The sequence below is a fragment of the Hemiscyllium ocellatum genome, chromosome 11, assembly GCF_020745735.1.
Source record: "Hemiscyllium ocellatum isolate sHemOce1 chromosome 11, sHemOce1.pat.X.cur, whole genome shotgun sequence".
Lineage (NCBI taxonomy): Eukaryota > Metazoa > Chordata > Chondrichthyes > Orectolobiformes > Hemiscylliidae > Hemiscyllium > Hemiscyllium ocellatum.
The window spans coordinates 26,993,366-27,006,663 of record NC_083411.1 but is presented as its reverse complement, the minus strand read 5'-3'; the positions used below and the strand labels follow the sequence as shown (position 1 = coordinate 27,006,663).

General features: G+C 46.6%; 1 protein-coding gene across 3 annotated transcripts in view; it reads left to right on the top strand.

Annotated features, from left to right (window-relative positions):
- The window catches only part of LOC132820143 (neuronal migration protein doublecortin-like), a 177,059-nt gene that overhangs the window by 142,244 nt on the left and 21,517 nt on the right, over nt 1–13,298 (top strand). For all 3 annotated transcript variants that reach the window (XM_060832084.1, XM_060832085.1, XM_060832086.1), the window contains exon 4: nt 11,586–11,688. In XM_060832084.1, the coding sequence (XP_060688067.1) occupies nt 11,586–11,688 (103 nt within the window). The remainder of the gene's footprint in view (nt 1–11,585; nt 11,689–13,298) is intronic.

Sequence of the window (13,298 nt, the reverse complement as noted above, 5' to 3'; positions counted from 1 at the left end):
CAGTCCATCTTCCGCAACTACACTGGCACCACCCCCCACCTTTTCCTCCGCTACATCGATGACTGTATCGGCGCTGCCTCGTGCTCCCACGAGGAGGTTGAACAGTTCATCAACTTTACTAACACCTTCCATCCCGACCTGAAATTCACCTGGACTGTCTCAGACTCCTCCCTCCCCTTCCTAGACCTTTCCATTTCTATCTCGGGCGACCGACTCAACACAGACATCTATTATAAACCGACTGACTCCCACAGCTACCTGGACTACACCTCCTCCCACCCTGCCCCCTGTAAAAACGCCATCCCATATTCCCAATTCCTTCGTCTCCGCCACATCTGCTCCCAGGAGGACCAATTCCAACACCGCACAGCCCAGATGGCCTCCTTCTTCAAGGACCGCAGATTCCCCCCAGACGTGATCGACGATGCCCTCCACCGCATCTCCTCCACTTCCCGCTCCTCCGCCCTTGAGCCCCGCTCCTCCAACCGCCACCAAGACAGAACCCCACTGGTTCTCACCTACCACCCCACCAACCTGCACATACAACGTATCATCCGCCGCCATTTCCGCCACCTCCAAACGGACCCCACCACCAAGGATATATTTCCCTCCCCTCCCCTATCAGCGTTCCGCAAGGACCACTCCCTTCGTGACTCCCTTGTCAGATCCACACCCCCCACCAACCCAACCTCCACCCCCGGCACCTTCCCCTGCAACCGCAGGAAATGTAAAACTTGCACCCACACCTCCACACTCACTTCCCTCCAAGGCCCCAAGGGATCCTTCCATATCCGCCACAAGTTCACCTGTACCTCCACACACATCATCTATTGCATCCGCTGCACCCGATGTGGCCTCCTCTATATTGGTGAGACAGGCCGCTTACTTGCGGAACGCTTCAGAGAACACCTCTGGGCCGCCCGAACCAACCAACCCAATCACCCCGTGGCTCAACACTTTAACTCCCCCTCCCACTCCACCGAGGACATGCAAGTCCTTGGACTCCTCCACCGGCAGAACACAACTACACGACGGCTGGAGGAGGAGCGCCTCATCTTCCGCCTGGGAACCCTCCAACCACAAGGTATGAATTCAGATTTCTCCAGCTTCCTCATTTCCCCTCCCCCCACCTTGTCTCAGTCGGTTCCCTCAACTCAGCACCGCCCTCCTAACCTGCAATCCTCTTCCTGACCTCTCCGCCCCCACCCCACTCCGGCCTATCACCCTCACCTTGACCTCCTTCCACCTATCCCACCTCCATCGCCCCTCCCCCTAGTCCCTCCTCCCTACCTTTTATCTCAGCCTGCTTGGCTCTCTCTCTCTTATTCCTGATGAAGGGCTTATGCTCGAAACGTCGAATTCTCTATTCCTGAGATGCTGCCTAACCTGCTGTGCTTTGACCAGCAACACATTTGCAGCTGTCAGAAGCATTGGACTGTTATCAGTTACACTGCAGCAAAACACATAAAAGAGAGTTGAGAATGTGTGTAAAATCAATTATTTTCACTTTGGGTCTGCTTATATGTCTTGACCTTAAATTCATCAGAGGAGTTGGAGGAGATTGACACCTTCTCAGAGAATGGTTGATCCAGAAGCAAACAACTGTCCAACACTTGTCCATGAGCAAACTGTTATTGTCCAACAAGTCAAGAAGCAACAGTAGATTAGCCTTTGCAGATACATGCCCAAAGCCAAACAGAAGGAAGAATTGAACCAGATCAAATATGTTGATGTAAGAGAGGTGCTTCTCAATGTCAGCACAGAGGAAGTTCACAATCTTGACTGGTGCAAACTTTCCATCCACTGTCTTCTAAAATAGAACAGTCAAGAGTATTAGTATCACCCTGGCTTTGAAGTTAAGGTCCCTTGTACTCCTGTTGCTTTGCATTGGTATTCAGCACCAATGGCCAGAGTGATAGAGTGCAGGTCTGTGTGGATATTCAGCAGATACTGAGTGTGCTAGACCTCATTGCCATGGAGGTTGAGGTAGCCAGTGCTCGCATGCCAGAGGCAGTTTGGTGCAAGCATGTTGATGGAATCCTGAAACTTCCAAGTCATTTTGCTCAGTGCTGTTGGCAAACCTACCTGCTGCCCCTGTGACGTCTTGCACGTTGAAAGCAGTTATAAATAGTTGGCAATATGCGGTCATCTCCTGCCTAAGGCTGAGCAAATTCCTGGTCTCCAGCAGCCTTTGGAGTGCCAGTAACTTGGGGCATTTCTTCCATTACATCACCAGAAATGTAGCAGTGGTGCACTTACCAGTTTGTGCTCCTGACTTTTAACCTAACAAAAATGCCCACTGAGGTGTTGGTGTCTGAGCTGCTGGAGGGTGCAGGATGCCTCCTTGCCACTGCATCCTCTGAGAGATTTGAAGCTCCTTCAGAAGCAGAGAAGATCTCTTGCAGGACCTCTTGACCATCGAGACTGTGTGCAGATATTACTTTTACGTGCAGGAAACAAAAGAGAAAGACATTCAAGCACGGTAAGAATGGATTCACTGTGTCAGTAATAGGAAAGGTCTCATATATTGCTTTGAGACATGGATTGCCTACAACAGACACCTCCAAGTCACTGGAGTAGTGTAACAGAATGGGCGATAGCTGCATCAAACTGTACAATCACCTACAGATTGACCCTGAGACTGGAAGAGAGTGATGGACACTGCTTCTTACTTAGATTCCAGGACATGGGGACTTTGACATCACCACATGAATGGCTATGGTTCTCCTGGGTCAGGCCCAGGATCCTTTTCATGGTAGGGGATATAAAGAGCTGAATGTCAGATACAATAGACAATAGGTGCAGGAGTAGGCCATTCTGCCCTTCGAGCCTGCACCACCATTCATTATGATCATCCTTAATCAGTATCCTGTTCCTGCCTTATCTCCATAACCCTTAGATCCAGTATCCTTGAGAGCTCTATCCAACTCTTTCTTAAATGAATCCAGAGACTGGGCCTCCACTGCCTTCTGAGGCAGAGCATTCCACACAGCCACCACTCTCTGGGTGAAGAAGTTTCTCCTCATCCCTGTCCTAAATGGCCTGCCCCTTGTTTTTAAGCTGTGTCCTCTGGTTTGGGACTCACCCATCAGCGGAAACGTATTTCCTGCCTCCAGAGTGTCTAATCCTTTAATAATCTTATCCATCTCAATCAGATCCCCTCTCAGTCTTCTAAACTGGAGTGTATACAAGCCCAATCGCTCCAATCTTTCAACATAAGATAGTCCACCATTCCAGGAATTGACCTCATGAACCTACGCTGCACTCCCTCAATAGCCAGAGTGTCTTTCCTCAAATTTGGAGACCAGAACTGCACACAATATTCCACGTGCGGTCTCACCAGGACCCTGTATAGCTGCAGAAGAACCTCTTTGCTTCTATACTCAATCCCTCTTGTTATGAAGACCAGCATGCTATTAGCTTTCTTCACTGCCTGCTGTACCTGCATGCTTGCCTTCATTGACTGGTAGGAAGTTACAGCAGAGGCCTCAACTTCATTTCCCTACTCAGCAGAGGCCTCACCTTCATTTCCCTACTCAGCAGAGGCCTCACCTTCATTCCCCTACTCAGCAGAGGCCTCACCTTCATTCCCCTACGCTCTCGGATTAACAAGTTCAACACGCGGCGAGACATTGAACAATTCTTCTGCTGCCTTCACCTCCGTGCCTAGTTCTTCAACCAAGATTCTCGCCCACCCTCTGACAACCCCTTCTCCCGCCTCCAACACACCCCATCCACCTGGACACCCCGTGCTGGCCTCTTACCCGCCCTCGATCTCTTTATAGCCAACTGCCGCCGCGACATTAACCGCCTCAACCTGTCCACCCCTCTTACCCACTCCAACCTCTTACCCTCGGAACGTGCAGCCCTCCGCTCCAACCCCAACCTCACCATCAAACCGGCAGACAAGGGAGGCGCGGTAGTAGTTTGGCGCACCGACCTTTACACAGCTGAGGCCAAACGCCAGCTCGCCGACACCTCCTCCTACTCCCCCTTGACCATGACCCCACCTCCCACCACCAAACCATCATCTCCCAGACCATTCATAACCTCATCACCTCAGGGGATCTCCCATCCACCACCTCCAACCTCATAGTCCCACAACCCCGTACCGCCCGTTTCTACCTCCTGCCCAAAATCCACAAACCTGACTGCCCTGGCCGACCCATTGTCTCAGCCTGCTCCTGCCCCACCGAACTCATCTCTGCATACCTCGACACAGTCCTGTCCCCCTTAGTGCAAGAACTCCCCACCTACATTCGGGACACCACCCACGCCCTCCACCTCCTCCATGATTTTCGCTTCCCCGGTCCCCAACACCTTATCTTCACCATGGACATCCAGTCCCTGTACATCTCTATCCCCCATCACGAAGGACTCAAAGCCCTCCGCTTCTTCCTTTCCCGTCGTACCAACCACTGACACCCTCCTTCGACTGACTGAACTGGTCCTCACCCTGAACAACTTCTCTTTCCAATCCTCCCACTTCCTCCAAACCAAAGGAGTTGCCATGGGCACCCGCATGGGCCCCAGCTATGCCTGCCTCTTCGTAGGATATGTGGAACAGTCCATCTTCCGCAACTATACTGGCACCACCCCAAACCTTTTCCTCCGCTACATCGATGACTGTATCGGCGCTGCCTCGTGCTCCCACGAGGAGGTTGAACAGTTCATCCACTTTACCAACACCTTCAAATTCACCTGGACCGTCTCAGACTCCTCCCTCCCCTTCCTAGACCTTTCCATTTCTATCTCGGGCGACCGAATCAACACAGACATCTACTATAAACCAACTGACTCCCACAGCTACCTAGACTACACCTCCTCCCACCCTGCCCCCTGTAAAAACGCCATCCCATATTCCCAATTCCTTCGTCACTGCCGCATCTGCTCCCAGGAGGACCAGTTCCAATACTGTACAGCCCAGATGGCCTCCTTCTTCAAGGACCGCAGATTCCCCCCAGATGTGATCGACGATGCCCTCCACCGCATCTCCTCCACTTCCTGCTCCTCCGCCCTTGAGCCCCGCCCCTCCAACCGCCACCAGGACAGAACCCCACTGGTTCTCACCTACCACCCCACCAACCTCCGTATACAGCGTATCATCCGCTGTCATTTCCGCCACCTCCAAACGGACCCCACCACCAGGGATATATTTCCCTCCCCTCCCCTATTAGCATTCCAAAAAGACCACTCCCTCCGTGACTCCCTCGTCAGGTCCACACCCCCCACCAACCCCACCTCCACTCCCGGCACCTTACCCTGCAACCGCAAGAAATGCAAAACTTGCGCCCACACCATCCTCCCTTACCTCTCTCCAAGGCCCCAAGGGATCCTTCCATATCCGCCACAAATTCACCTGCACCTCCACACACATCATCTATTGTATCCACTGCACCCGATGTGGCCTCCTCTATATTGGGGAGACAGGCCGCCTACTTGCGGAACGTTTCAGAGAACACCTCTGGGATACCCGGACCAACCAACCCAACCGCCCCGTGGCTCAACACTTTAACTCCCCCTCCCACTCCACCAAGGACATGCAGGTCTTTGGACTCCTCCATCGCCAGACCATAACAACACGACGGTTGGAGGAAGAGCGCCTCATCTTCCGCCTAGGAACCCTCCAACTACAAGGGATGAACTCAGATTTCTCCAGTTTCCTCATTTCCCCTCCCCCCCCCATCTTGTCTCAGTCAAATCCCTCGAACTCAGCACTGCCTTCCTAACCTGCAATCTTCTTCCTGACCTCTCCGACCCCACCCCACTCCGGCCTATCACCCTCACCTTGACCTCTTTCCACCTATCACATCTCCATCGCATCTCCCCTAAGTCCCTCCTCCCTACCTTTTATCTTAGCCTGCTGGACACACTTTCCTCATTACTGAAGAAGGGCTTATGCCCGAAACGTCAAATCTCCTGTTCCTTGGATGCTGCCTGACCTGCTGCACTTTTCCAGCAACACATTTTCAGCTTCATTGACTGGTATACAAGTACACCTAGATCTCTTTGTACTGCCCCTTTATCTAAATTGATTCCATTTAGGTCGTAATCTGCCTTCCTGTTCTTGTCACCAAAGTGGATAACAATGCATTAATCCACATTAAACTGCATCTGCCATGCATCTGTCCACTTACCTATCCTGTCCAGGTCACCCTGTAATCTCCTAAGATCTTCCTCACATTTCACCCTGCCACCCAGCTTTGTATCATCAGCAAATTTGCTGATGTTACTATTAATACCATCTTCTATATCTTTAATATATATTGTAAAAAGCTGCGGTCCCAGCACTGATCCGCACCACTAATCCAGAATCTGATCCCTGCGGTACCCCACTGGTCACCGCTTGCCATTCTGAAAAGGAGCTGTTTGTCACTACTCTTTGTTTCCTGTCATAGAGTCATAGAATCATAGAGATGTACAGCATGGAAACAGGCCTTTCGGTCCAACCCGTCCATGCTGACCAGATATCCCAACCCAATCCAGTCCCACCTGCCAGCACCCGGCCCATATCCCTCCAAACCCTTCCTATTCATATACCCATCCAAATGCCTCTTAAATGTTGCAATTGTACTAGCCTCCACTACATCCTCTGGCAGCTCATTCCATACACGTAGCACCCCCTGCATGAAAAAGTTGACCCATAGGTCTCTTTTATATCTTTCCCCTCTCACCCTAAACCTATGCCCTCTAGTTCTGGACTCCCCGACCCCTGGGAAAAGTCTTTGCCTATTTATCCTATCCATGCCCCTCATAATTTTGTAAATTTTGTGACATAATTTTGTCACTCCTAAGCCTCCGACGCTCCAGGGAAAACAGCCCTAGCCTGTTCAGCCTTTCCCTGTAGCTCAGATCCTCCAACCCTGGCAACATTCATGGGCGGCACGGTAGCACAGTGGTTAGCACTGCTGCCTCACAGCGCCAGAGACCTGGGTTCAATTCCCGCCTCAGGCGACTGACTGTGTGGAGTTTGCACATTCTCCCTGTGTCTGCGTGGGTTTCCTCCGGGTGCTCCGGTTTCCTCCCACAATCCAAAGATGTGCGGGTCAGGTGAATTGTCCATGCTAAATTGCCCATAGTGTTAGGTAAGGGATAAATATAGGGGTATGGGTGGGTTGCGCTTCGGCGGGTCGGTGTGGACTTGTTGGGCCGAAGGGCCTGTTTCCATACTGTAAGTAATCTAAAAAATCCTTGTAAATCTCCTCTGAACCCTTTCAAGTTTCACAACACCTTCCCGATAGGAAGGAGACCAGAATTGCACGCAATATTCCAACAGTGGCCTAACCAATGTCCTGTACAGCTGCAACATGACCTCCCAACTCCTGTACTCAATACTCTGACCAATAAAGGAAAGCATACCAAATGCCTTCTTCACTGTCAGCCAACCAATTTTCAATCCAAGTCAGTACTTTGTCCCCAATACCATGCACCCTAATTTTGCTCACTAACCTCCTATGTGAGACTTTATCAAAGGCTTTCTGAAATTCCAGGTACACTACATGCACTGGATCTCCCTTGTCCATCTTCAGAGTTACATCCTCAAAAAATTCCAGAAGATTAGTCAAGCATGATTTCCCCTTCATAAATCCATGCTGACTCTGACCTATCCTGTTTCTGCTATCCAGATGTGTCGTAATTTCATCCTTTATAATTGACTCCAGCATCTTTTCCCACCACTGAGGTCAGACTAACTGGTGTATAATTTCCTGCTTTCTCTATCGCTTCTTTCTTAAAAAGTGTACAACATTAGCCACCCTCCAATCCGCAGGAACTGATCCTGAATCTATCGAACTCTGGAAAATAATCACCAATGCATCCACGATTTCTAAAGCCATCCCCTTTAGTACCCTGGGATGTAGACCATCAGGCCCCGGGGACTTATCAACCTTCAGACCTAACAGTCTCTTCAACACCAATTCCTGGCAAATATAAATTCCCTTCAGTTCAGGTCCTTCAGCCACTGTTACCTCTGAGAGATTGCTTGTGTTTTCCCCAGTGAACACAGATCTGAAGTACCAATTCAACTCTTCTCCATTTCTTTGTTCCCCGTAATATATTCCCCTGTTTCTGTCTTCAAGAGCTCAATTCTAGTTTTAACCATTTTTTTCCTTTTCACATATCTAAAAAAGCTTTTCCTATCCTCCTTTATATTTTTGGCCAGTTTACCTTCGTACCTCATTTTTTCTCTGCGTATTTCCTTCTTAGTAATCCTCTGTTGTTCTTTAAAAGCTTCCCAGTCCTCCGTTTTTCCACTTATCTTGGCTGTGTTATATTTTTTCTCTTTTGACTTTATATGTTTCTTAACTTCTCTCCTCAGCCACGGCCATCCCTGCCTCTTCCTAGGATCTTTCTTCCTTTTTGGAATGATCTGATCCTGCATCTTCTGCATTATACCCAGAACTATCTGCCATTGTTCCTCCACTGTCATCCCTGCTAAGGTATTGCACCATTGAACTTTGGCCAACTCCTTCCTCATAGCTCCATAGTTCCCTTTATTCAACTGAAATATTGTCACTTCCGATTGTACCCTCTCCCTTTCAAATTGCAGATTGAAGCTTATTGTATTATGGTTACTACCTCCTAATGGCTCCTTCACTTCGAGGTCCCTGATCAATTCTGGTTTGTTGCACAATACCAGATCCAGAATTGCATTCTCCCTGGTAGGCTCCAGCACCAGGTGTTCTAAAAATCCATCTCGGAGGCACTCCACAAAGTCTCTCTCTTGAGGTCCAATACCATCCTTATTCTCCCAGTCTACCTGCATGTTGAAATCCCCCATAACAACTGTAGTAACATCTTTGCGACAGGCTAATTTCAGCTCCTTATTCAACTTACACCCTACATCCATACAATTGTTTGGGAGCCTGTAGATAACTCCTAAGAGGGCCTTTCTACCCTTAGAATTTCTCAGCTGTATCCATACTGACTCTACATCCCCTGATTCTAGGTCCCCCCGTGCAAGGGACTGAATATCATCCCTTACCAACATTCTTCAACATTTATCCCCGTTCTCAGCTCCTTATTTTGAGCTGTCTTCACATCGTGAGGGATTAGGTGGGATAAAAGTAGCTGGCACAGTTGTATGTGTTGCTGAAGGTGGAGGAAGGGTGATGAGTTGTCCTGAGAGTGTGATTAGAAAATGCAGAGGCCATGAGTAGGAGGTTTAGTAGGTGGGCATGAGTGTGAATAAGGGAAGACATTGCATGCATTAGTGAGAGTGAGCATGAGCCTTGGTCAAGTGCATACGCTTGATGGGTCTAGTAGCAGGGAGAAGGTGATGGCAGAATGGAGTCGGTCATTGACCTTCTTCCTGCTTTGGTGACCTGGGTAGCAACCTCAGACCACGTTGATGGATTGACCTCTAACGGTGCTGGGATAAGACGCTGGTCCTCCTCTGCATATGGTGGAGAATGGGATGGAAATCACAGTCTAATGGGTTGTGGTAAATGTAATATAATTATATACATGATTTGCATAATGTGTTATTTATAGGGGAAATGAATTGGTGGAGGGTGTGTAAATGTAATGTAATGGTATTGAAAAGATTTATTTTCATGTTACATTGATTCCGCTCAATTTCCTGATGCTATACAACTTGTGGTTGAAACAAGTGGTCCTAAACTAGCTTTTAGAGGGAGCAGAGGGATCTCACCAGGAGATCAGTAAAAGGTATTTGTCATGTGCCGCTCCATCTTCTGGCTTCTTCCACTGCTGCCTTTTCCAATCCTGAGATGTAAAATTTAAATCGCAGCCCCAATTTAAATGTTTGAAACAATACTGCCATAAAAGCAACAGATTGGACACAATCTTCCTTCTTTCCATTTTGTTTTAACTGTGTCTCTCTGACTCACACCCTTAGCCTTGTGGGATTTGATATCGTAACCACAATTCTGTTGCCTTTCAGTTCTGTTTTTACTCATTAGCTTTGGGAATATTTCTCTCCTTGATTAACTCCTTTAATGTATTTCAAAATTGGCCATCTGCCGATACATTGGCTCAATTATATTCCATTCTTTTGATGTTTAATCTAGGAATCAGCTTGATCTTCTGTTTTCTAAAATTAACTTTTGATGTACTGATACTATAATTAGAATATTTAATTCAAAGTTTGGCACATTGGTAACCATTACCCATTCCTGAATTTCCAATGACTAATGTGTAATTGCTTCGATGTTCGATAACCCATCTATAACGGGAAAATATGACAAGACTTGACTGTGTCGGTTAGTGGAAGTCAGGGGTCAATTCTGCCCTTTTTCAAAACAAAGATGATTTAAGTATCATTTTTGCCATTGAATCAGCAAATGTTAATAACTAAATGCAAACCAGTTGTACTTGTTGGAAGAGAGCCTGGGCAGAATTTAATGGTTGTGATGGGGGTCTCTCTGATTCATCATTGGTTGGTCAGCTGGTGAGAACGCTTTGCCATCTCTTATTGAGAAGTGCCAGTCAGGCATTTAATTAAGTAATGGTGGGCCATTCTGTCTATCCGCGAATGGCTGGCAACTCTTTATTGATCAGCGTCATTATATTACAGTACTGGGAGGCCATGTAGTTAATGACAGTACCATACCCACTGAAGGCCTAGGATGCCCATGTTCATGGGCAGTGAGAGCAGAAGGTACAGCTGTCTATGGTCCCCCCTTCTCTCCCATCTCCTCCCAATCAGACACTGGATGCCCTTGAATGACAGATCCCAACAGGAGACCTAACACAACCTTGACAGAGTTTATTTGCTGGGCTCACCACTTACCAAGTTCCCTGCCCACAGTTAAGTCTAAGCACCTCCATTGGCAGTGAAAAGCAAAATACTGTGGATGCTGGAAATCTGAAATTAAAACAGAGTTCTGGAGAAACTCAGCAGGTCTGGCACTATCTGTGAGAGAAATACAGTTAGCACTTTGAGTCCAGTACGACTATTTCAGAACTGGCTTGTTTCTCTTCTTACTCAACAAACACAGATGCCACAATTTTTTTTAGATTCCCTACAGTGTGAAAACAGGCCCTTCAGCCCAACAAGTCCACACCAACCCTCTGAAGAGTAGCCCACCCAGACCCGTTTCCCTACATTGACCCCTGACTAATGTACTATGGACAATTTAGCATAGCCAATTCACCTAATCTGCACATCTTTGGATTGTGGGAGTAAACCCACGCAGACACGGGGAAAATGTTTAAACTCCACACAGACAGTTGCCCGAAGCAGGAATCAAACCCGGGAGCCCTGGTGCTGTGAGGCAGTAGTGCTAACCACTGAGCCACCATGCCACCCCCAAATTCTTAGAACTGACAACTCAGAGGCTTTTCTGTATCTCTGTTCAAATAATAGACTGCAGAAATAAATCTGTTCTGTGTTAATCATCTTCTCATTTGGAATTTGGCTGGTCAGGATTGGCCAAAGGTTGACAAATATTAACATTTTCTTTCAATTTACTTCTGTGGCTCATAAGTACTTATATGACCTCTTTTCAGGAATTTGAATTTAAGAACATGTTTGAGTAATTTGTCTATTGTCTGTGAAAGGAGTACACCTAGAGCACGATTTTTTTTCCCTTTTAAAAATTTTTAATGTTTGGTTTCTGCAGGTGTCATGCCTACAAGACTTTTTTGGGGATGATGATGTGTTCATTGCTTGTGGCCCAGAAAAGTTCCGATATGCCCAAGACGATTTTTCACTGGATGAAAACGGTAAGTATTTGCATGGATTAAGATTATAGCTATCGCACGATACAATGCCAATCCTTTGGCAGTTTGAATCCAACTCCAAATAGTTGAAGTCAAATGTTTCACTTAGGGGAGTGAACCAGATCACCAGAAGTGAGATAAATTCTAGCAAAAATGGGACGTTAATGTTCTGAGGAAAATATTGTTGAATTCTGTATAAATTAGCCATTTTAGCTAGACACTAGTGTTAAGCCATTCGGATCCTGGAAGCATCAAACTCATCCTCCAATTAAACTGAGTTATATTTGGCAAGAAAATAGTTGATTTGTCATTGAGACAGTATATTTGAGTATAGACGTTTAATTCAATTTAAGTCGTCAAGAATTAAACAAAAGTAGCAGAAATGAATTGGAGAAGAGTACCCTTGCCCAATAAATTCTGTTTTTAGGGCCGTGACCACTGTCATGAAAACATGATTCTGTATCCTTACTTGATGAAAAATTCAGCGAGTATCTAGAATAAGCCAGTCGGAAGCTTAAAAAGTCATGTTGTCATCTCTTCTGATCTGAAATCAGTGAGCTTTGCATGTTTGCACTTTCCACCTTACCATGCCTTCTGCCAGTGGCCACCTTTTAATTCACACTTTTTAAAATGTCTGAAGTCCTCTCACTGCTGACCTAGACAATACAGACCAACTTGTCTGAAGATGGAAAAATGAATGTCTGGCTCAACTCACATTCTTTAGCGTCGAGTGCAAATGCTGTGAAATTGATCCAGTAAGTATTACTCCTTAAATGATTGATAACATCTACGTGTTTAAATGTTCGTTTTGTAGTTCAGAATTCATACCAATTCATTTAAATCATGAGCCTGGCCAATTGGCTCTGTTGTCTAATCATTGCACCTTTCTGCCATTTACTCTCTTGGATCACTGCCATGTTTTTGCATTGTTCTTTAGTTTTATCCTAATTTTGTAATTGTTGACAGATGTTCTTGGCAGACAACTTTGGCAATGTAAGTTGTAATCAGTAATCTAATCGTGAAATAAGGACTTTTTCTGGAGGACTTGGTCTTTCATTTATCTTATGATATGGGTTTAGTTCACCTCTTGCCCCAACCTTCTCTCCTCCCCACCACTACCACCACTGCACCTGTCATGTCTATACTACCTCCTTTGGAAATTAATCTCAATATGTAAAGTTTCCTGCAAATTATGAACCTTGATAGATTTTTCCTCTCTAATGATTTCAGGTAAATATAACAGTACATCTTTTTTTCTTCAGATATCCTTCATAGTGTTGAAGGTACCTTGAGTCTTGACACAAGTTAAAAAACATCATTTTAGTTTTCTGCATCCATCTGCCTGCACATCAAGCATCCTGCAGTCATTTCATACAACACATCGCCTCAAGATTGATTTAACCTTCAATAATAAATCTGCATTCAACTTTGGAGAGAGTAGGTTACATCGCATGGTGCCATGTTCAAAAACAATACAAATGCGATGCTTTCAATGAGCTTGTCAGCCCACCTAGTTGGTAATCAAATGTATGCTTTGTCAACTGATATTTCTCTGAAACCACTTCTTTTTTCCACTGATGACACTGGTCTTTGGATGAACAAATCCTATTGCC